Raw genomic sequence first — 22847 nt, forward strand, 5'->3', positions numbered from 1 at the left:
AATATAATGTATAAAGTTAAGAGTGACTGAATGTCTAACCTAATAGCCAGAACACTACTTCCTGCTGTGCAGCTCTTTTGGTTTCCAATGATTGGTTACCAATCAGTGACTTGAGGGGGGGGGCACATGGCCATCCGCTGACTCAAACCTTTATACATTATATTTTTGGTCAACTAACTACTACTAACTATTTTAGAAACATTTTTATTTTGCACAGTTTTTATGTTTACACTGAACTGTTCCTTTAAAGGAGAACTAAACCCTTAAAATGAATATGGCTTAAAATGCCATATTTTATAGACTAACTTATTGAACCAGACTAAAGGTTCAACATCTCTATAGTAGCAATGATTCGTGCCTTAAAAGTTGCCACAGGAATTTCTTAATTTTGGATTTTGTTAGGACTGCCTGTGACACGCATATGCTCAGTATGTTTTGAGAAGCTGTTGAGAAGCTAAAGGGTCATCACATACAGTATCATCAAACAGAAAATGAGGTTTGCTTGTCATATAAGTTAATGCTACAATGATTATATTCTGGTGCTAATTGTGCTGGTTTCTGAGTTGCTATGGACCAATAATGTGAATTATTTAATAACATTTGAAAAACCGAAAAAAGGGACAAAATCTTGTGCCACACACAAATGTTATGGCCATGACCATTTTATGGCCAGACCCCCTAATTACCATTTCCATTTTACAAAATTTGGCAAGTTATGAAAGTTTGAACACCTTTAATGCAAATGTTTATGTGTTTTGCTAATAAAAGTGAATTGCCCTTTAAAGGAACAAAATAAAAGTGTTTTAAAATAATAAAAATATAATGCAGTGTTGCCCTGCACTGGTAAAACTGCTGTGTTTGCTTTAGAAACACTACTATTGTTTATATAAATAAGCTGCTGTGCAGCCATTCAAAGGAGAAAAGACTAGAGTTACACAGTAGATAGTGAATAAGCTCTGTCTGTCTAATGGTGTTATCTGTTATCTATAAGTTATCCTGTGCCATATAGCCATTTTTCAATTTCCGCCATTGCTCCACAGCAGCTTGTTTATATGAACTATAGTAGTGTTTCTGAAGCAAACAGATCAGTTTTACCAGTGCAGGGTAAAAGTAAATGATATTTTCATTACTTTAAACCACTTTCATTTTTTGGTGTTACTGTTCCTTTAAGCTGCTAGTCTCAGTTCTCCCAAGAGACTTGATTATCTTAAATAGTTACAAGCTGTCAATATATATATATATATATATATATATATATATATATATATATATATATATATATATATATTTAGTGTTAGTCCCTAAGCTTAGTAACTGACAGCAGCACAGAGTATGTGCAGTGAATCAGCAGAAAAGAACATGGGGAGCTACTGAAGCATTTTGGAGGCCCAGCTATTTACTGCTAAAGGGGTATTGGTAACTTGAGCTTGTATAGAATTCTAAAACATAATCTACAGCATTTCTGCCTTACTTCTTTAGTTAGGCTTTAGTTCTCCTTTAAGTGGTCAAAGTAAAGGGTTTAGTTTACCATTAAACATAAGGCTTGGATAGTACACACATTTCTTGTTATAAACAAGGGACTTGCACCCTTTATGTAACACTGCAAAATTCACATCCAGGAGTTAGTATTACAGGTATGGAGTCATTGTACTTTCTTTGTAAAATGTAATAAGTGACATACAGAAACTACAATGGAAGAGTAAAGAAGACAGTATATATAAGTATGGGTAATTCACAGTAAAATGGCCTGGCTAGATAAAATATACTGAAAATAAAGTGGAAATGTTATTACAAAAAAAATTGCTTTGGATTTATAAGGCATCTAGAGGGACAGCTGCAAAGAGACAAACTCAATTTCAAGCAATCCAAGAGCTCAGCTCTATAACGTAAGTGTATCAAGCAATCTTGTTTTCCCCTTGTGGCCTGCACAAAATACTTTCCTCTTTATCTTTATTTCATCATGTTCTAAATGGCATGCCTGAATTGTTTTCCATATGCTCCATTCAATTCTGAGGCTACCTTGGTCCATTTAATGCGAACAACTGCAAAGTAATATTCAAACACCGGCTATACAGGTATAGAGCCAAGTAGTTGCAATAATCAAGAAACAGGAGTAATGTGTATTGGCTATGATGCTTGAATTTTGACTCTCTCAAAATCTGCACTGCATAATGGGAAGGACCCTTAGGTGTCTTTTCAAATGTATTTAATAGCTAAGTGAAGATTGTTTAGAATTGGCATTACCTTATTGGACAAAGAACACAAGTGCCAGTTGCCACTATTTCTTGCTAGGACTTTCTAAAACTACATGCAAGTAGCTGGGATTGTGATGCTGGTTATATCTGCCTTATGGGCTATGGGCAAGTAATAAAGGCAGACTCATGTGACAGGCTGTAATTGTAGCAGCAAGTTGTTCAGAGTCCACCAAAGACATTAGAATTGATGTTATAAATACTAATCGTGAAATTCTCATTTTCCTTTTCAACGTAATCCTCTCTTTAGCTATTCTTGTTTCCCACTGGAGCAAGTACCAGTAGATAGTGTCACATAAGCAAATATTCATGTGTCATAAGTAAAAAATTATATAATTTTATACAGTGTTACTTTTGCCAGTGGGGTTAGAAATATAAAAGGCACAAATGCTTTTGCATCTGTGAGGCCATGAAAGATAGCAAGATCACATATGTTTCCAAGTCTAAACCTGGAGACTGTGAAATTGTATAATCATCAGAGTGAAAGTGAGAGAAAACAGTTATTATACGGCAAGCATTCACAGTGTTAGAAGAAAAGGAAAATTAAAATGCTGCTCAAGTTTGCGATGGGGAAAAACTTATAAGATGTTGCCTGGGTATGAGCAAGAACTGAGGTAGCAAAGATGTTTGAGATTCAGGCCATGTGTGTAAGAGAAAAACAAATGCACATTATTTTTATTTATAAATACTTAAAGGACCTGTAAAGCCCAAACATGAATTATCTTTAAAAAAGCAGCTGTGTTACTAAAAGTCTGCTGGTGTGTTACATGTACCTCTGTGTGCTTTCTTGTAGCAGCTCTGTTGATCCGTTTCCTCTGATAGTGTAGAGTAGGAGAAGCGTTTTTCCCAGCATGCCTATCTTCCCATTGCGACTCACGACCTGGATCATGCGCAGTTCCTCTCTGTAGTACTGCTGAGCATGCGCATATTGAGCAGCAGCAGGGAAAGAAGCAGCAGACACGCCTTCTTGAGCTAGCTAGCTGTGTGTGACGCGCGAGGTCAAGGGGAGGGCTTAATTTAGAGCATGGGCATTTCAAATTCGGAGAGAGAGGACATGACGTTGACACGGCCAAAATGGCGGCCGCAAAGAATAGAACGTTTGAAAACTTCGACGTAACGGTATGAGAGCTCCAGACCGATTTGGGCAGTGAAAATAATGCGGTTCAGGAGGGGTGCACACAAGCAACAATTATAGTTGAGTATTGCAAATTACCTTTCCTTCTCCTTTAACTACCACAGCCATGTGTCAGGAGTAATAGAGATATCAAGGAAAGGAGTTTCAATAAATAAACCAAAATGGCAGAGAAGTTTTGAAAAAAAACCCCAGAATCTGTTAAATAATATAAATGTACCATTTAATATATATAGCAAGTCTAATTTTATTTTTTAGGATATCAGATTTAATTAAAGGAGAAGGAATTGAGGCAGTTTATTACCAATGGATTAACCACAATAGTACAAGCTAGAACTCTGTATTAATTCTGTAGAATGATTTACCATGCCTAAGTAAACAGCTCCAGAAGCTTTATCTGTTTGTTTAGGATAGCAGCAGCCATATTAGCTTGGTGTGACATCACTTCCTGCCCAAGTCTCTCCCTGCTCACTCACAGCTCTGAGCTTAGATTACAGCAGGGTGGGAAGGAGGGAGGGGGAAGAGGGAGAGAGAAGCAAACTGAGCATGCTCAAGCCCTGGAGGTTGAAAACAGGAAGTCTGATATAGAAGCCCATGTGTAAACAATAGAAGGTAGGAATGCAGTGTTTCTGACAGAGGACTCACAGAGCAGCATTACTTTGAGAGTGTACTGGTGTATTGATATAGACCTTTCTGATAAAGCTTACCTTTCTATCTCCTTTAAGCACGTACTGCAGGCCAGTTAGAAATTGTTTTAAGTGAATCATATATATGGTTTGTAAGTGCCAATAAGTAGAAAGCTGCCTATAAAGTCCACCAGGATTAAGACAATGTTGACAACACACTTTAAATAAAAATTACTACTAAAGTTTCATAAAGTAATAGGCTAAAAATGCAAACCTTTTGCATGTCTTCTACACAAAACTGAGAGTAAAGAAGTCCAACAGTGCAATTTCCTGCCTCAAAATTTGTAACACCAACCTTACCTTTGAGGCTCACTAGTAAATCTGGTGCATTTTAAATAGACTCCTTGCTCAATCTCATCTATTTGCACACTAAAATAACTTTTGGCTACCAAAAAATATTCTCACAAGCAAATTTCTGCAAACTCAAGTGAAAAGATTAGGTTTTGTATACAGGAGAGCCATTCATTATATAAGTATACATTAGAAGCCTGCATTAACCAAGGCCCTAATTACAATGCTTGAAAGAGAAATCAATTCTGTATTTCATCATTTTCACACTTACCATTGGCAGGAAAGATAATATGAGAATGTGTTTGTTCATTGTTTAGCTTCACTCTGGCATTGTTCAATATTTGGGGTTCTGTATGTTTTCTTCCTTTAGATTTTGGTGGCTGTGGCGATATCATGTTATCTACGGTATCACTGGAACCTCCTGTTGATTTAATCTGCCGCTCGTGTCTCTGTCAACAAATTTAGTTTTATCATGGAATCATTAGACTGTATTTTTCTTAGAGAAGATGTTTTAGGAAAAAAAAACTTTTAATACAAAAGCCCTGGGACAAGCCTTGTTGCATTAAAGAATCAGTAGTTAAAAAAACTTGGGATGCTCCCTGTAGCTGCTGTAGCCTCATTTTTATTAAAATGCACAATGCCAAAAGTAGATATTGTGCCCATAGTTAACTTACAGAATAAGCTAATATAATATACGGAGTATATCTTATAAAGACTATTTTATAGTTTTAGCCCTTTGCACAAATACATAAAGCATATAAGAAGTTTCTGCCTACTTATGGACATTATTTTTAAGATGTTAATATACTTCAGAGATGAATACGACATTTAAGAAAGGTATGTTAATGATGAAAAATGTGTCCATATTATGTATGTGTTTACACATTTCACACACGTTCTTAAGCAGCTTGATTCCCAATGCAAAATCTGTTCTCTAAAGGGATTTGTTTTATTTGGAGCCTATGGGACAGTCCTTGCAACATTGCTGCTTGTTTCCCTGGCAGCAGAGCAGGCCACATGCCTTGCATCACACGGCTTGACTATAGCAACTTGTCTAATTATCTACCATTATTTGCTGGATAAAGCAAATCCCCAGGCTACTGTAGTTCCTCTAGTAACAGCATAAATAAATACATTCCAGGAGATTATTAAAGTTCAAAAGCCTAGTCAAGGCCTTAATATCTTACAGTGGATATGTGTACTCCTGTTATTTACTCGGCAGAATGTGCATTTATTTCACTATATTGCTATAATATAACATATACAGGTATGGGGCCTGTTATCCAGAATGCTCAGGACCTGGGGTTTTCCTGATAATGGATCTTTTCGTAATTTGGATCTTCCTACGTTAAGTCTGCTAGAAAATAATTTAAACATTAAATAAACCCAATTATATTGATTATATCTTAGTTGGGATCAAGTACAAGGTACTATTTTATTATTACTGAGAAAAGGAAATAATTTTTAAAAATTTGGATTATTTGGATATAATGGATTCTTTGGGAGATGGCGTTCCTGTATTTCTGAGCTTTCTGGATAACAGGTTTTTGGCTAATAGTTCCCATACCTATCCTATGGTAACATAAGCAATGGTTAAATTAAATACTTTATGGGATCCCTTATACAGAAACCTGTTATCCAGTTCAAACTCATTGGAGGGCCATCTCCAATAGACTGCAAATAACTATTTTTTTTAATAAGAAATTATTTCCATGTTCTCTGCAATATTAAAGCAGTACTTGTACTTGATGGTAACTAAGCTGCATCACATGTGTCCGTGTTGTGATTAAAAAGATAAACTTGTAATGCATCTTTTTAATCACAACACAGACACGATTGTATTTAAGAGAGTATTAGATATTTATTAACGTATTTATGTTTTTATCAAAAATGTATAGACACACATTTATATACGTTTGATATATGTATGGCAAATACAATATTGTCATTTTCACTATAAATGATTATTCACTATTTGTTAACGGATACTCAATTGAGCACATGATTTATACTGATGAGTTAATTACAAGAGGGCACTGATTGTTCTAAAATTATGCACTTTGTTTTTAATGTTTTGTATCATCCTTGAAAAAGGTCCCAATGGGGACCGAAACGTTGGGCATTGATACAATGCAACAATAAATAATTGAATTTTTATAACAGGGAGTGCTGGTCTGAAAATAATTGGTATATATATATATATATATATATAGTATGTAAAGAAGAAGCAGCACTCGTCAATTGCAAAAAATGTATTAAAAGATCAGAACATCACTCAAGGCAACGTTTCGGACAACACATGTGCCCTTTGTCAAGCCAGAAAAAATCTCTCAGCATCTCACAGGTATCACATTATATAGGCAACAGACAGGAAATGACCTCAGAATTTGCATATACATAGGTACAGAGCATTATCATATACATATATCTATAGAAACAAAAACAGGTCATAATCACGATTTAAACCCCGAGGATATAAAGATTTGAGCATATTAATCCACCATACCTCTCTTCTTTTAAGTTTCAATTCTCTGTCTCCCCCTCTTCTCATAGGCGGTATTACTTCCAATACCATAAATTTAAGCTGATCTGCCGTGTGTCCCAAGTCAACGAAATGTTTTGAAACAGGTAATGTGGTATTGCCCAAGTTAATACTTGAACGATGTTGCGATATACGTGATTTGACCATCTGGGTGGTCTCACCTACATAGATGAGACCACACGGACATGTCAACACGTAAATCGCAAATTTTGAGATACACGTATAATGCCCTCGTAGCTGTATATGTTGGCCGGTCTGGGGGTGAACAATACGAAAGGACATTGTACACAGTTTAGGCAGGGATACATACCCTTTGATCTACCTCCCCAAAATATATGTGCCTCCTTAGGTTTAGTTTTCACTATAGTGGAAGTAACATGCGCCCCAATAGTTTTGCCTTTTCTGTAGGAGATAAGAGGTGGTGCTCTAAATTCTGGTATAGTAGGATAGGCATTTCGTAAAATGTACCAATGTTTGCGTAGTAATTTACCAATAGCTTCGCTGTTTAGTTTTCCCCTTGGGATGTCTGACCCTTTGCTGGGCTTGTTGAATCACCTTTTCCGGGTATCCCCTCTCTCTAAACTTGTGGCACATAATTTGTTCCTGTTTCTCTTTTTCTTTCCCTTCACTCACTAACCTCTGAACCCTTGAGAGTTGGCTAATGGGGATTGATTTCTTCGTATGTGGGGGATGCTGACTGGTATAGTGAAGAATTTGATTCCTATCAGTAGGCTTTGTAAATAGAGACGTGCATATTGAACCTTCCAAATCCTTATATACTAGAACATCCAAAAAATGGATTTTTTGGAGATCATAAACAAGCGTAAATGAGACTGAGGGGTGTACCCCAAAACTATTGGGGTGCATGTTACTTCCACTATAGTGAAAACTAAACCTAAGGAGGCACATATATTTTGGGGAGGTAGATCTAAGGGTATGTATCCCTGCCTAAGCTGTGTACAATGTTCTTTCGTATTGAAAGGTAGAGAGTTTGTTCACCCCCAGACCGGCCAACATATACAGCTACGAGGGCATTATACGTGTATCTCAAAATTTGCGATTTACGTGTTGACATGTCCGTGTGGTCTCATCTATGTAGGTGAGACCACCCAGATGGTCAAATCACGTATATCGCAACATCGTTCAAGTATTAACTTGGGCAATACCACATTACCTGTTTCAAAACATTTCGTTGACTTGGGACACACGGCAGATCAGCTTAAATTTATGGTATTGGAAGTAATACCGCCTATGAGAAGAGGGGGAGACAGAGAATTGAAACTTAAAAGAAGAGAGGTGTGGTGGATTAATATGCTCAAATCTTTATATCCTCGGGGTTTAAATCGTGATTATGACCTGTTTTTGTTTCTATAGATATATGTATATGATAATGCTCTGTACCTATGTATATGCAAATTCTGAGGTCATTTCCTGTCTGTTGCCTATATAATGTGATACCTGTGAGATGCTGAGAGATTTTTTCTGGCTTGACAAAGGGCACGTGTTGTCCGAAACGTTGCCTTGAGTGATGTTCTGATCTTTTACTACATTTTTTGCAATTGACGAGTGCTGCTTCTTCTTTACATACTCTATTTCATGTGGGGATGTGGCGGCGTCTCCTATTGGAGCGAGCACCGACTAACACAGCAAGTATATTTCTAAGAGTGCTGGGGGCACCTATTGTATATTTTTTTTTATATATATATATATATATATATATATATATATATATATATATATATATATACATATATATATATATATATATATATATATATATATATATATATATATATATATATATATATATATATATAAAACAATACACGTGATACCCGCACTCCGTCACCTGATCCGCTTCCCAGGTGCTTGGTCAAAATGATATGTAAATGAGTTTTGCGAAGGACCAGCACACTGTTTTCTCAAATATCCAGAGTGCTTTTATTTTTCACATCACAATGCCTCCAACGTTTCGGCCCACCTTGGGGCCTTCGGGCCCGAAGGCGGGTTGGAGACATTGTGATTGTGAAACTCTCATAAACTCACATAAACTCGAAATTCAAATCAAAATGTATGAATAAAATTTTTAAAACTCTGATGAATTGACTCGACACAAGGACTCAAATAGAATTCGAATTTGATTAGAGTTTAAAAACTCGTTTCGATTTTTTTTCTTCGAAAAAAACTTGAATGTAGGAAAAGCTGCAAACAACTCCAAACTGATCCCTCAACCTCTCCCATTGACTTGAACAGTAATTCTGCAGGTTTTAGGTGGTGAATCATCAAATTAGATTCTTAAAGGGCCTGAAAATGATAAATCTCAAAAATCTAATTCAATTTTTAAAAAACTTAAATCAAAATTGAAAAACTCCCTAGTCTAATTTGACAGTTTTGATCATAAAAAGAAAATGGAAAATTCAAATTTCGAATTTTCAATTCGACACTTGATAAATCTGCCCCTAACTATAACAGGAAAAAGTGTGGAAGCAAAAGACAGAACTCTGTCTGTTAATTGGCCCTTATTTTTTAGAATGGTGATTTTCTATTTAGGATTACCCAATGGCACATACTACTAAAAAAGTATATTATTATGAAAATGTTTTTTTTAACAAGAAGCAGGGTTTTACATATGAGCTGTTTTATGCAATATCTTTTTCAAGAGACCCACATTGTTCTGGGGGTATAGTTTCCCTTCAAATGATTTAAAGGGTTTGTTCACCTTCCAAACACTTTTTTCAGTTCAGTTGTTTTCAGATTGTTCTCCAGAAATAAATACTTTTTTCAATTACTTTCCATTACATATTTTTGACCGTTTTTCCAAAAATCTAAGTTTAATGTTCCTGTCTCTGGTGTTTGAGTCTGGCAGCTCAGTTAATCAGACACAGGTTCTAAACCTTAGTTGATACATTTCTCAACAGCATCTCTGGAGTATTAGCAACTATTGTATCAATTCTAACAGCTGCCTGTAATGAAACCCAGGGATTCTGCTCAGCAGGGACAAAGATAAGAAATGTATCTACTAAATGTATTAATTCAGAACAGTTTACAGGTTCGGCGACTCCCCCCCCCCCCTCCCAGAGCTTCTTTAGAAGGTGAAAAATTACACTTTACACTTCAATATTACAAAAACGGTGACACATACAACATAGAAAGTAATTGGAAGTCTTTATTTCTGGTGATCTATCTGAAAACAACTAGTTTGAAGGTGACCAACCCCTTTAACTATTTATTCAATTTGAGAATTTCAAGTTTTTTGCATTTGTGAAATTATTTGAGTGTTTTATATTCAAATTTTTTAATAAATAAGGTAACATTTGTGGTTTTTTTTAAATGTATTATGTATTTGAAGTAGGAAACACAGCTATAATTACACAAATCAGAATGATAATTAAGTACCAGCCATGGAGTTTTAGCCAGAGAGGGATCCTTGACACAACAAGGGTAATTTATGACTGCAAGTGCAGTAGATAAAGTGCAATTTTGAGCACAATTGCCATGTTTTTCCCCACAATGTTTTTTTTCCCCCACAGAATTCCTATATTGTTTTGGTCACTAGAGGGAGTTACTCTTGAAAAAATGACAGACAATTCATAAATATTAACACAAATGCGCTCGCACTTTACTGAGAATCAGACGCAATTGTACTGAACGTATGTGTAGTTACATAGTTAAATTGGGTTGAAAAACGACAAAGTCCATCAAGTTCAACCCCTCCAAATGAAAACCCAGCATCCATACACACACCCCTCCCTACTTTCACATAAATTCTATATACCCATACCTATACTAACTATAGAGGTTAGTATCACAATAGCCTTTGATATTATGATATTATGTCTGTCCAAAAAATCATCCAAGTCATTCTTAAAGGCATTAACTGAATCAGCCATCACAACATCACCCAGCAGTGCATTCCACAACCTCACTGTCCTGACTGTGAAGATCCCCCTACATTGCTTCAAATGAAAGTTCTTTTCTTCTAGTCTGAAGGGGTGGCCTCTGGTATGGTGATCCACTTTAAGGGTAAAAAGGTCCCCTGCTATTTGTCTATAATGTCCTCTAATGTACTTGTAAAGTGTAATCATGTCCCCTCGCAAGCGCCTTTTTTCCAGAGAAAACAACCCCAACCTTGACAGTCTACCCTCATAATTCAAGTCTTCCATCCCTCTAACCAGTTTAGTTGCACGTCTCTGCACTCTCTCCAGCTCATTTATATCCCTCTTAAGGACTGGAGTCCAAAACTGCACTGCATACTCCAGATTAGGCCTCACCAGGGACCTATAAAGAGGCATAGTTATGTTTTCATCCCTTGAGTTAATGCCCTTTTTTATGCAAGACAAAACTTTATTTGCTTTAGTAGCCACAGAATGACACTGCCCAGAATTAGACAACGTGTTATCTACAAAGACCCCTAGATCCTTCCAATGTGAGAGTGATGCGTGCGCCGGATTTTTCTGGCGCAAATGTGCTACGCCTATTGATGCAGGGAGCTGAGAAAATCATGGAGTTATGGCCTGGAGGTTGTTGGTAGCTTCAGGGTTCCCTTGGGTCAATAGACCAGTGCTCGTTTTGGAACAGGAAGGCAGCAGATGTAAGCTCAACTATTAGGAAGTGCAAGGAGAGCATTTTGACAAAAGTGACTTTAAAGAGGTTAGCTTTTAGTATGTTAACATTAAGTTAACGTTTAGTATGTTATATAATGGACAATTTTAAGCAACTATTCAATTGGTCTTCATTATTTATTTTTTTACAGTTGTTTAATTATTTGCCTTTTTCTTCTGACTCTTTCCAGCTTTCAAATGGGGGGGTCACTGACCCCATCTAAATACAAATGCTTTGCAAGGCTACAAATATATATTTTATATATATATCAATTCAAACACAGTTCCCTAATCATATTCCAGTCTCTTATTCAAATTACCCTAGCAACCAGATTGCTGAAATTGCGAGATTGCTGCTGAATAAAAAACTAAACTCAAAAACCACAAATAATAAAAATTGAAAACCAATTACAAATTGTCTCAGAATATCACTCTCTATGTTAAACTAAAAGTTATCTGAAAGGTGAACAACCCCTCTAATGAAAGGGTTTTACCTGCAAGTGACTGCAAGGAAATTTGCAATAAACCCAAATGCATTTACCTGTGTTTATTGTGATTACCTAATACTTGGTCTGCAAAATAACAGGGCCACTGAAACTGTTATATTTTCCTGAATTATTTTGATTCTTGTTTAATTGAATGTGTTTTTTTAAAGGAGCCTTAAGGTATGGTGATTCAAATTATGTCCCAAGCATCTCAATAACAGATGCCATACCTTTAGTAACTAACAGGTATAGACTGCATAGGAGATGGCTTTCCTGTAATTCAGAACTTTCTGGATATCAAATTATGGATCCCAAAACTATTACCTACTGTGCAAACAATATTTATTGGTACTTAAATTGGAAGGACATCTGACTTAATAAACTACAAAAGAATAACAGGCTCTTAGAAACATACAGTAATAGAAGCAAAACAAGCTGTAAAAAAACACAGTACATTACATGTATGTAATTTAGCATGCATAATACTGACTCATAAAATTGTTTTACTTACATTTTCTTTTGACTTCCTGAATCCATTAATGGGTGGCAACGAAGAGGCTTTGGATCTATAACATTTGGAATAGTTGTATTAAAGAGTAGCCATTAAGGAAGCAATGCACTGATTAAAAAAGGCCCTGTTTACATATGAAAGGAAGTTGAGGATAATATAATAATACTGGGCTATTAAGTAATTGTAATTTTTTTGATAGAATCTGAAAGAAAAATAGCTGGCATATTATAGGATAAAGCCCCAGAAGTTTTAGAAAAAATACCTGAAATGCTGTTAATAAAAACATTAATATAAACAAGGTGCATCTATACACATAATTTACATAACTATTTATATACATGTATATGTTTGTGTGTACTTGTAAACAGCAACTAGCTTCATCTTACAAGAGGTCTTGGCCTTAACAGACTCATAACATGCAAGACTGCAATATTTATTAAGGACATGTCCACACTGGTGATGCAAGTGCACTTACACCTACTGGACAGCATTAGGTTATTCAGTGGTGTGAAAGTGATACATGGCAACATTTATGTACATTGTGTTCCCTCTACCAAACATAGGTCTGCAATTAAAGAATATCCCCCTCTAATCCCATATGGGTTTAACAATATTATAATCTAGTGTTATCTGTTCTGAAATTGTTTTTAACTAAGCATCCCTGCTTAATTGCTGTGCATAGGGTATTTTACTGTATAGCTCAATTGTATTGTTGGTCCTTTGCAAATACATTCTTACATATGGCTTATCTCCCTTACTACAATATGTGAAGAATTTCAAGAGAGTCTCCCAAACGCCATTCTGTATTTACTGCAGGTGGGGCGTTTCCCCCTTTTACTGTGATAAAGATTGATATCAAGATTTCTAGGTGTGCAACCCTTCATTCGTCAGGGACTTCTTTTTATCTCCCTTTATCTCTCTTACTTCCATATATTAATTTTCTGCCTATATTCTTAGTTATGAAAGCTTCTTTTTTTTCTTTTTGTTTTGGTACATTGTAAAAGCCCAATTTTTTTATCCGCACAGTTACCTTTAACAAGCTTGCTTTAACAGGAATCTAAAGCATTAAACCAAGACCTGTAAATTACAATTCCACTGAAAACTACTTTGCAAGTAAGCCAACAATTGTTTTGATGGGAAAATAGGCCTGTAGCTCACATTGCGATGGTGGCAGAATACCCAGGCAAAACTTTAACAGTGAATTATCTTTAAAGCGACCTAAAAATGCTAGGATTATGTGTGTGTGCGTGTTCGTTTCCTTACCCATGTGCACGTCTTATTGATGCCTTTGAGAAAATCAAATCACTGTATGGGAGCTTTTTGAACTTCTCTCTGCCAACTGCTACATAAAACTGTCCATTTTCCAGTTCTAAGCCATTTTGTATAGGTGTCCCTTCTAATGTATAAAGTCTATAAAATAATGTAAAATTCAGCATAAATTAATTGAATGAGATTATTTGAAACACATTCTTAAAACAAACAATTGTCTCTCTACAGCTCTGATATTACAAAACAACTGCAAGTTAGCAAAAGCCATATTTGTTAACAGGCCCGTGAGCAACTGAGCGCCCCCCTGGTTGCCAGGGGCGGAAAAAAAATGCCGCTCCTGGTAACTAAGAGTCGAATTTCCGGTTTTCAACCCGGAAATTCTGCTCTTCTAGTGCAGAGAGCGCAATTGTGCACTCTGCACTAAGCGACATGGACCACCCCTGCCCTCTCCGGCGCTCTAAAGGTGAGTGCCGTGGGGGGGGGGCGGGGGCGGCAAAAGAAGGCTGCCTCAGGCGGCATAATGGCTACAATCCCCCCTGTGTATTTTTTAGCTGTAATATTGGAGGCAGCCATCTCAGTGCATTGTGTCGGATTCTGAGCTGTTTTGAGACTGCACTTGTTTTTACCCTTCTCTTTGTACTTCAAAAAGTTTTGCCCCACTTAGTGGTAGATATGAGAATAGCACCCAACCATGAAAAAGTAGGAAGCACTTTTAGCAATGCAAACGAATCCTTCAGCAGACCAATGTTCCCTCTAATTCCTTCTTGGCTATGTACGCAAAAAAATCCTTTGTGCGCACATTTTAAACGTGTGTGCTCAGTTCAAAATTAATACAAAATGTTGTGTTTTTATACTAAATTCTTTGTGTGCAGCACAATTTGTTCTGTGCGCTGGGCTCAAAATTTGTGTACAAGAGCACGAGCGCACACCTTAGAGGGAACATTGCAGCAAATGTGTCAGATAGCTGCTATCAGGTTAGGTGTCCTATGTTCTGCTGATGGGCTGCTGGGGGGGGATATCACTTCAACTTGCAATGTAGCAGTAAAGAGTGACTTTACCATTATTCAAAATTCACAGAAACCTGAATCTTAACCAGTTTTATGGAGTGCTAATATGCTTAAGAAGAATGTTGTTTATTCTGTTCTTACCTATGCACAGCTCCATTTCGGAGTTTCACTTTTTCAGTAACCAGTGCTAGAACAAGTTCCCACTGTTCCAGAGTTTTTCTCGGTATCAGCAGACGTATGAATGGGTTCAGTGTGTCTCCATTAGCAACTAAACTGCACAACAAAACAATCACAGGATTCCTGTTAAATGCACCTAGATATATTGTGTATTTTACCTGACTGCTGCATTCTACTTCAACATTAAACTTATAGTGATTTTCTTTAAGTAAGGCTAGCCTTTTGTTCTAGTAAATACAGGGATGCACTGAATCCCTGATTCGGTTTGTGATTTGGCAGAATCCAAGCAATTTTTTCAGGATTCTGCCGAACCCAAGAGCCTGGCCAAACAGAATCAGAACCATATAGAAATTTAAAAAATCAGCACCCAGCACACGCTGGGTATATCCACCTGAGCGCCAGCTATTCTGGGGCAGAAGAAGGGGTTGGATTGAGTTCTGTATTGAAAAGCAGGGTTTAGTTCATCCCTATTTTACACCGATTGCTAAAAGAAGAATGAAAGAATAAAATACTTACAACACAGTACATGGCTCTTGTACATTTTTTCGAAATCTTGCAGAAACATTGATTCTGCTATGGGATACAGGTTTTACCTGAAAAATATATTAATAGCAAAATATTCAACAAAATTTATTGTTGCTGGTTAAAACAGGCACTGGTAAAAGAACAGAAACGTTGTGTATACACATCTTTGCCCACATAAAGTACCCTCCCACTACAACACAAACTACACCTTACAGTTTTCTGCAACTGGCCTATTTGTTGTGTTCCTTAAAGTGAAAGTATACCCACCCAAACAATGTAATGTAACATCTCTCAGGTTTTTTATGTACTTTTCGATATCATGATAAAATCAATTTGTACACTATTATTTTAATTTTGGAAAAGGGGTTAATCCCTAATGCAGGAGGTGACTGGAATGATAGAACTAAGCATAGATGCAGCAGGAGACTCTTCCTGAATTAGTAAATGATTTGACATTCTGCCTGGCGATCACCCAGAACACCAGGGGGTGTCATGTAGTACATTAATGATATTGGCAGTGTAAGCATGTTTAATATCATGAAATTAAAAAAAAAAGGAAATGGCAAAAGTGCTCATAAGATCAATGATTACATTGTTATACAGGTGAGTATACAGTATGTCCCTTTAATAAACATGTTTTGCATATATTGCACAATTTACTAATAAATATTAATTATCTATAGCATTAACAATAGTACAATGCATTGGGAGCAAGTAAAGCCATTAAAGCCATATTTTGCCCATACACATTGGCAAACCAATCATTTATCTGGACACAGTTAGATGAAACAAACCAAATTTTAGGTCATTCTGCAGTTTGTGAGCTAGCTGTAGAATAGATGGACTGGAATGTGTACAGGTTTCTACGCTATAATATATAACCACATATTACTGAATCAGAGTGCAGAACTCATTCAGTGTTCTAACTAGAGGTCTCAATAAACTTTACCAAACTGACAAGCTCAATGAAGTGCAAACCACCCTTCTCTTGCATAAAACAGGAGTTAGTCAAGAAACAGCTTTTGTTATCTGCTATGTTAAATTATTTTTTCGGTCATGGTGATGCAGCTTTATCATTTTGGGGAAAATGAAAGATCACATCTTGTGCATGATAAATGCTTTAGCAATGCAGGTTCAATCTGTAGTGCATTCTTGTCAGATGGAATGACATTAGTGACTTTAGAACAAGCTTCAACCAGATCAATCATACAGAACAAACAGGTCTCACTCATGTTGCAAGAACAAGTTGTTGTCTTAAAAGGCTATTAGGTAGTCCACTATACCATAGAATATGCGCTTACATTTTCGCTTGTTTGTAAAATCAAAGAGAAACAAACTGTACTCCTATAGCCTTCATGCTCAAGCCTGTGTGAATGTGCAGAATTACAGAGCAACTATAAGGGCACTCTTGACTAGTGATGGGCAATTCTCACCCGTTTCGCTTTGGAAAATTCGCCAAATGCACTAAAATCAAATTCAGTAAATTCAGTAAAATTCTGCAAGCTCTTTCTTAAGACAATTTAAAGGGCAAGATAATTATAAACAGGAAAGGCGGATGCAGAGAACTGAGACGCAAAAAGCTTTGCACATTTCAAACATGAAGCATGTTTTTCATAGCTGTACATTCTTAAATGTTAATTATGTTATAATCCATATAAAAAGATGTTTAAGGTACCTTAGATATATCACTTTCCATCCCCCTGGATTAGTAACTATAATAATAAGGTGCATCAATTAAATAAACCTGAATATAATTATACTTAAAGGATTCTAAAGGGGTTAGCTTTTACAGTATATTACTTTTTATATGGACTGAAATTCTAAACAAAATGGATACTCTACATGGAAAAAAAAATCAACCTGCTACTACTATTCCCATTTTGGTCCATGCTGATCCTATGATTAGGGATTTGATTCATTAATACATATCTTAATGAATTCAATACACGGCTTCCTGTGAATGAATCTCATTAAATAGGCCTGTAGGTGGCTTACTTCTTTGCTATGTTCTGATGTGGCCAATCATATCAGCAGTGAGTAAAACTTGCATGAACTGAATAAGAACATGCAAGTGGTCTTAATAACAAAGGACTGGCCAACATCTTTACAATACATGACAATAAAATGTATCCCCAATGATAGGAAATATCCATATTTTATTAGAATTTATGTATATATGTATACTTACATCTTCTGTTGGGGACTATTGGCACACAATAAATAGAATAAAATGTTTGTTAGTAAAACAATTTCTGAATAACCATGAAAATAGAAACTAATGATAATGAAAAACATTCAATATGGAATAATGAATGATGCTGTGATTGAAAGAAATAAATGTATTGGCCTATAACTTTTGATTGAAATCAGATATGTACCTATACATGTACCTTCATGTACCAGCAGACAGTGAGGATTCAGCTTCCAAATTATAAAGGCAAATACCAACCATTATTGGTTTAAGCCAAATACATTTCTAAGGCAATTTCCCTATGCTTACAGTAGTTTGAGAGGGTCCATACCTTACATTAATGATTGATGAATCATTGCTAGGGCCTAATAGCAGTTCTTAGGTTTGCTCATTATTAGGTCATGTAACTTTCACAGAACATAAAATATAGCAGTATTTGGCCTTTAGTGCTGTACAAACTTAAACACTTAGGGGGTTATTTATTAAATTCTGAATGAACAAAACTCGAAAAATTATAGGGGTTTTTTTTTTAATTTTTTGGTATTTATTATACCCCGAGGATGGAAAAAGACTGAATCTGAAAATGAGGCATCTCAGACCTGCCGAGGTTGTATATAAGTCAGTGGGAGTAATCCGAAGATTTTGTGGTTGTCGGGCAAAAATCCGAAAAAATCTGAGATTCTAATTTTCCCGCACTCTAATTTTGTTGGGAAAATGTATTGATAAATAAGGTGACATAATTAGATAAATTTTGAATTTTGATAAATAATCCCCATACTGTACATACAAAATGTACTCATGGGCACTTCAATGGAAAAAAAATCTGGCATTAAAAAGATTTTGAACAGAAAAATATAGAATGAATATAGAAAAGCACTGAATTCCATGAATCCATATGAACCAGCTCATCGATTGAAATACAATCTGTATTGTTTCTCAGAAAGATGAATGTGCTAAAGAATGTGTTACTGAATGAGAGAATCAAATTTCATTGGCTATAGGAGCACATTTACTTATAATTGAGGGGGCTGCACGCATTTCTTTCTAGGACTGAGCCAAACACCAGCATATTGGGGCTCATTTAGAAAACACTGGAAAATTTGCACATAGGTTGTAACCTATAGCAACCAATCAGCAACTGGCTTTTTTTCAGCCATCTGAAGGTTGAATAATGGAAGCATACATGGGTTACTGCCCAGTTGCAAATTTGCCCAGAATTTATAATTGAGCCACACCAGGAGGTAAATGCAAAGCAAAGGGACCCCCATGTGTAAAAAAAGGAATAACATTTGCCCACTTATCCGAAACACAATATTGCTCTTTCATCTACTACCTTGATAAAATGTGGCAAGACATCAGTTAAGAGTTAGGGAGGGGGAAATACATTATAATAAACAAGAGTCATGGATATCCTGTAAATTACATCCTTACAAATGGTGGTTAGTTATGTCATCAGTATAACTGGCTTTGTAATGTAATGTGACTCATTGAAACTTGTGTATTACAATAAATATAGTACCTCCTGTTGCAAAGTATGCACATATATCATTAGTTATCTCAGAATTACATGATCTGTATAAAATCCCTTTATGTATTGTTCAGAGATACAAGAAGCTCAATTCCTTGGACTTATACAGTATCTACACTCTTCTATGGTGTTTGGAAATAGGGTTGCCAGTGCCACCTTTTCCTGCAGCACAGTCTGGGCAGGGGGTGGGCCAATGATGTTGTGGGGGCGGGTCAATGATAATGCCATGGCAACTGGCGATTGGTCAATCGCCACGTTAGTCTAGGAGAATCCTGCACGGTTTTCCTAATTTGGAAAACCGGGCAGACAGTTTCGACCCAGGCAGCCCTTCCGAAATCAGACAGGTGGCAACCCTATTTGGAAGCTGGATTTGGAATATATTGTATGTATTTTTTCATAAACTATTATTCGCAAACCATTAGAATTTATTCTGTAAATGACAAAGTAACAAATAATGTTTGTACCTGCTCCAATAACAAATGCCACTATATAATATAATGTAAATTAAGACCAAGACCAGATGCCTGCATGTGTTTATTACCAGTACAACACTGCTTATAACTGAGTCATGGATAACACATCAACATTTAATTCCCACTCAAGTACAAAGTAGCTCTGCACTTACCAAATGCAGAAGAAAGGCATTAAATTCAGGGCTACTGTGAGCCTCTGAGCTGTACTGTTCACCTCTAATTCAGCAAAAGCCATGGTTACCAGCTTGTACCTGCCAAAGATACAAGTGAAGGGTCCTGTGCATGGGCCCTATAAGTGTTAAACTTGGACCCCTTAGTGCCCCAGTACTTGCACCTATGTAAGTGATAAATTAGTATTTAACAATTAACTTTCTAGCACCTTACGAGCCTTTTTTCATTTATTTTTCAAATATTCCACTAACTTGCTGTATTATATATAAGATTGAATACATCCAAAGTAATAGATTGAATTTCTATAGCAACATCTAAATTCCATAACGATTTGGGAGTCATTGGAACAAGACTGAATTATTTTGAAGATGCAAGAGACTTGTAATTTCCTTAAATGTGTTTCCTGCTCTTCTGCTTTGCCTCATTCTTCTTTACTGATTGTTATTATATTAGGACAATATTATAGAGGTTTTCATTTGCTTTTCAGTGGTGAGGCTGAGTAGCTATACAGAAAGAACACCATTGCAGGCTTCTGTTATATCCTTATTTTACTGCATATTTAGTTTAAAAATATGTCAGTATTGGACACATGAAGTTCAAACTCACTCCTTCCATGAGATAAGGGACTTATGGTTAACTGATGTTAACCAATGTCCTTTTGTGGACCAAGGTTTCTGCAATGGCACCTTAATTGTTTCTGCAATGGCCAGACAAGAAAAACAGTTGAAACTGGAATGGTAGTAGGCTGACAGGAATTCAAGACAGACAAGGCTTTAGTAAAAAATCAGGCAGATTAGTTTCTGATCAATATATGCAGAGCCAGGGAAGTTGAGAGGAAACCTATCATACCATACCAATGTTAATAGACCCCACACTCTGGCTGGGGGAAACAATAGTATGTTGTTAAGAAAATCAGGAAGGAGATTGATATCCATGCACATTTAGGGGCGAGTTCATTATGCCTATGCATGTGACCTATGACGGGTCAATGCACCTCCCGGTCCTATGTCAAGCTCTTGTGCATATTGAGTGAGCATGTGTATAATAGCGTTGTTTCCCCCAACTGGAGTGTGGGCTCAATTAGCCCCCAGAAAGTCGAAATAAGACTTTGGTGAGTGGATCTGTGAGGTAGTATGTACTGTTAATCAGAAAGGTTTAGGAATGTATTTGACTTTTGTATGTTTTATATAAAATTTATAACATACAAAGTCTTTGTATTAGACACATTTATAACACTGATTCCAAAAGATATGGTATTCCTTTAAAAAGATATCTGTAAATAATCCACTTAGCCTAAAGGGAAAGAGCAGCCTGTAGGAAGCTCCAAGAGGAATATGCTGGAAACTCAATTCCTTAAAATTCCCAACTAAATATAAGTGATTGTACAGTCGAGAGTCCTGTGAATCTATAGGACAAGGAAAATACTCACCAGCTTATGCCATAAATTCAGGTATTGGACAGAATGCTCAGGACCTGGGGTTTTCCAGATAACGGATCTTTCCGTAAATTGGATCTTCATGCGTTAAGTGTACTGGAAAATCATGTAGCCATTAAATGAACCCAATAGGCTGGTTTTGCTTCCAATAAGGATTAATTATATCTTAGTTTGGATCTAGTACAAGGTACTGTTTTATTGTTACAAAGAAAAAGGAAATAATTTTTAAAAATTTGGATTATTTGGATAAAATGGAGTCTATGGGAGATGGCCTTTCCGTATTTCAGAGCTTTCTGTATAAAGGGTTTCCAGATAACAGATCCCATACCTATACAAGTGAACAGATAATGAAAAAGGTAACAGGTCTCACTAAAGTGAAGACTTAAAACTAAATGAACATGAAATAACTGTGGTAACTGTCACCAGTTTTTATGAACAAACCAGGAGACGAGAATGTACACTCCGTTAATATTATTGCCTGACTGGTGCTGACAACCACTGTGGTAAGTTTGGAGAAATAGGAGGACTGCAACAATGTAATAATAAAAAAAATAATATATACTTATATATATATATTTTTTATCTACTTTACTTCCAGCAACGGATCAGATATCTGGAAACCCATCTATAATAATAAAACATTACCTTGTACTTGATGGTAACTAAACTTAATGAATCATTACTAGTGTAAAACAATTATATTTGGCTAATTTAGCAGACGTAAGGTATGGTGATCCAAATTATGGAAAGATCAAGAAATATCAGGCCCAGAAAATTCTGGATACAGGGCACAGAGAATTCTGGATACAGGTCCCATAACTGTACTGATTTTTTATTATAATTTAAATGTGTTCACAATTAGTAGATGTACATAAGATCTTACGATGATGTAAAAGTGCAAGTTAAGTCTAAAACTATACTTAAACTATTAATTATTAAGCTTTCTCTGCAAGTTCCCAGAACACCTCTGGAGGTCTGTCAAAAATTCTCTAGTGATGTAGTGATTTTAGTGAGACTGCAGGAATGCACTGACCCAAGGTCAGGGCCCTACAGCACTATGTTTGATGAAGCCTACAGGAAATGTGCCTGCATAATTTCATGGTTATATTTTAAGCTCATGAGTGCAGAAAGGGGTAGAATCAGCAAGTTTGTTGAATTTAAAGAACAGGCTAAAGCAAAAGGCTAATGGCAAATAAACCATTCCATCAGCCGTCACCCTGGCAAGAAAGCATGTTACCTTCCATGCTGTTTGCCATTGACTTGAATAGCAACTGCCTGTCAGCCTGAAATCTTTCTGATTTTAGAATTTCTTACTATTTTCTCAAATATACCCTTTTTAGATAAGTGCTTTATAAAATGCTGGTTATAAAAAATTTTAAGGATATTAATGTGAAAGATTATTTAAAAAAATAATGAGGATGCACTCTAAGGGGTGTATTTATTAAAGGTGTGGTTCACCTTGAAGTTAACTTTTATAATTTTATAGAATGGCCAAAACTATGCAACTTTTCAAATTGTCTTAATTTTTTATAGTTGTTGAAGTATTTACTTTCTTCTTTTGACTCTTTCCA

At 36.1% G+C, this 22847-nt stretch overlaps 1 protein-coding gene across 4 annotated transcripts in view; it reads right to left on the reverse strand.

Annotated features, from left to right (window-relative positions):
- dcdc2.L (doublecortin domain containing 2 L homeolog) overlaps positions 1-22847 on the reverse strand; it is a 109220-nt gene that overhangs the window by 66685 nt on the left and 19688 nt on the right. For all 4 annotated transcript variants that reach the window (XM_018266221.2, XM_018266219.2, NM_001086176.1 and 1 more), the window contains exons 4-8: positions 15470-15546; positions 14918-15049; positions 13764-13910; positions 12501-12555; positions 4633-4810 (exon numbers count right to left, since the gene is read on the reverse strand). In XM_018266221.2, the coding sequence (XP_018121710.1) occupies positions 4633-4810; positions 12501-12555; positions 13764-13910; positions 14918-15049; positions 15470-15546 (589 nt within the window). The remainder of the gene's footprint in view (positions 1-4632; positions 4811-12500; positions 12556-13763; positions 13911-14917; positions 15050-15469; positions 15547-22847) is intronic.

The sequence above is a fragment of the Xenopus laevis genome, chromosome 6L, assembly GCF_017654675.1.
Source record: "Xenopus laevis strain J_2021 chromosome 6L, Xenopus_laevis_v10.1, whole genome shotgun sequence".
Classification (NCBI taxonomy): domain Eukaryota; kingdom Metazoa; phylum Chordata; class Amphibia; order Anura; family Pipidae; genus Xenopus; species Xenopus laevis.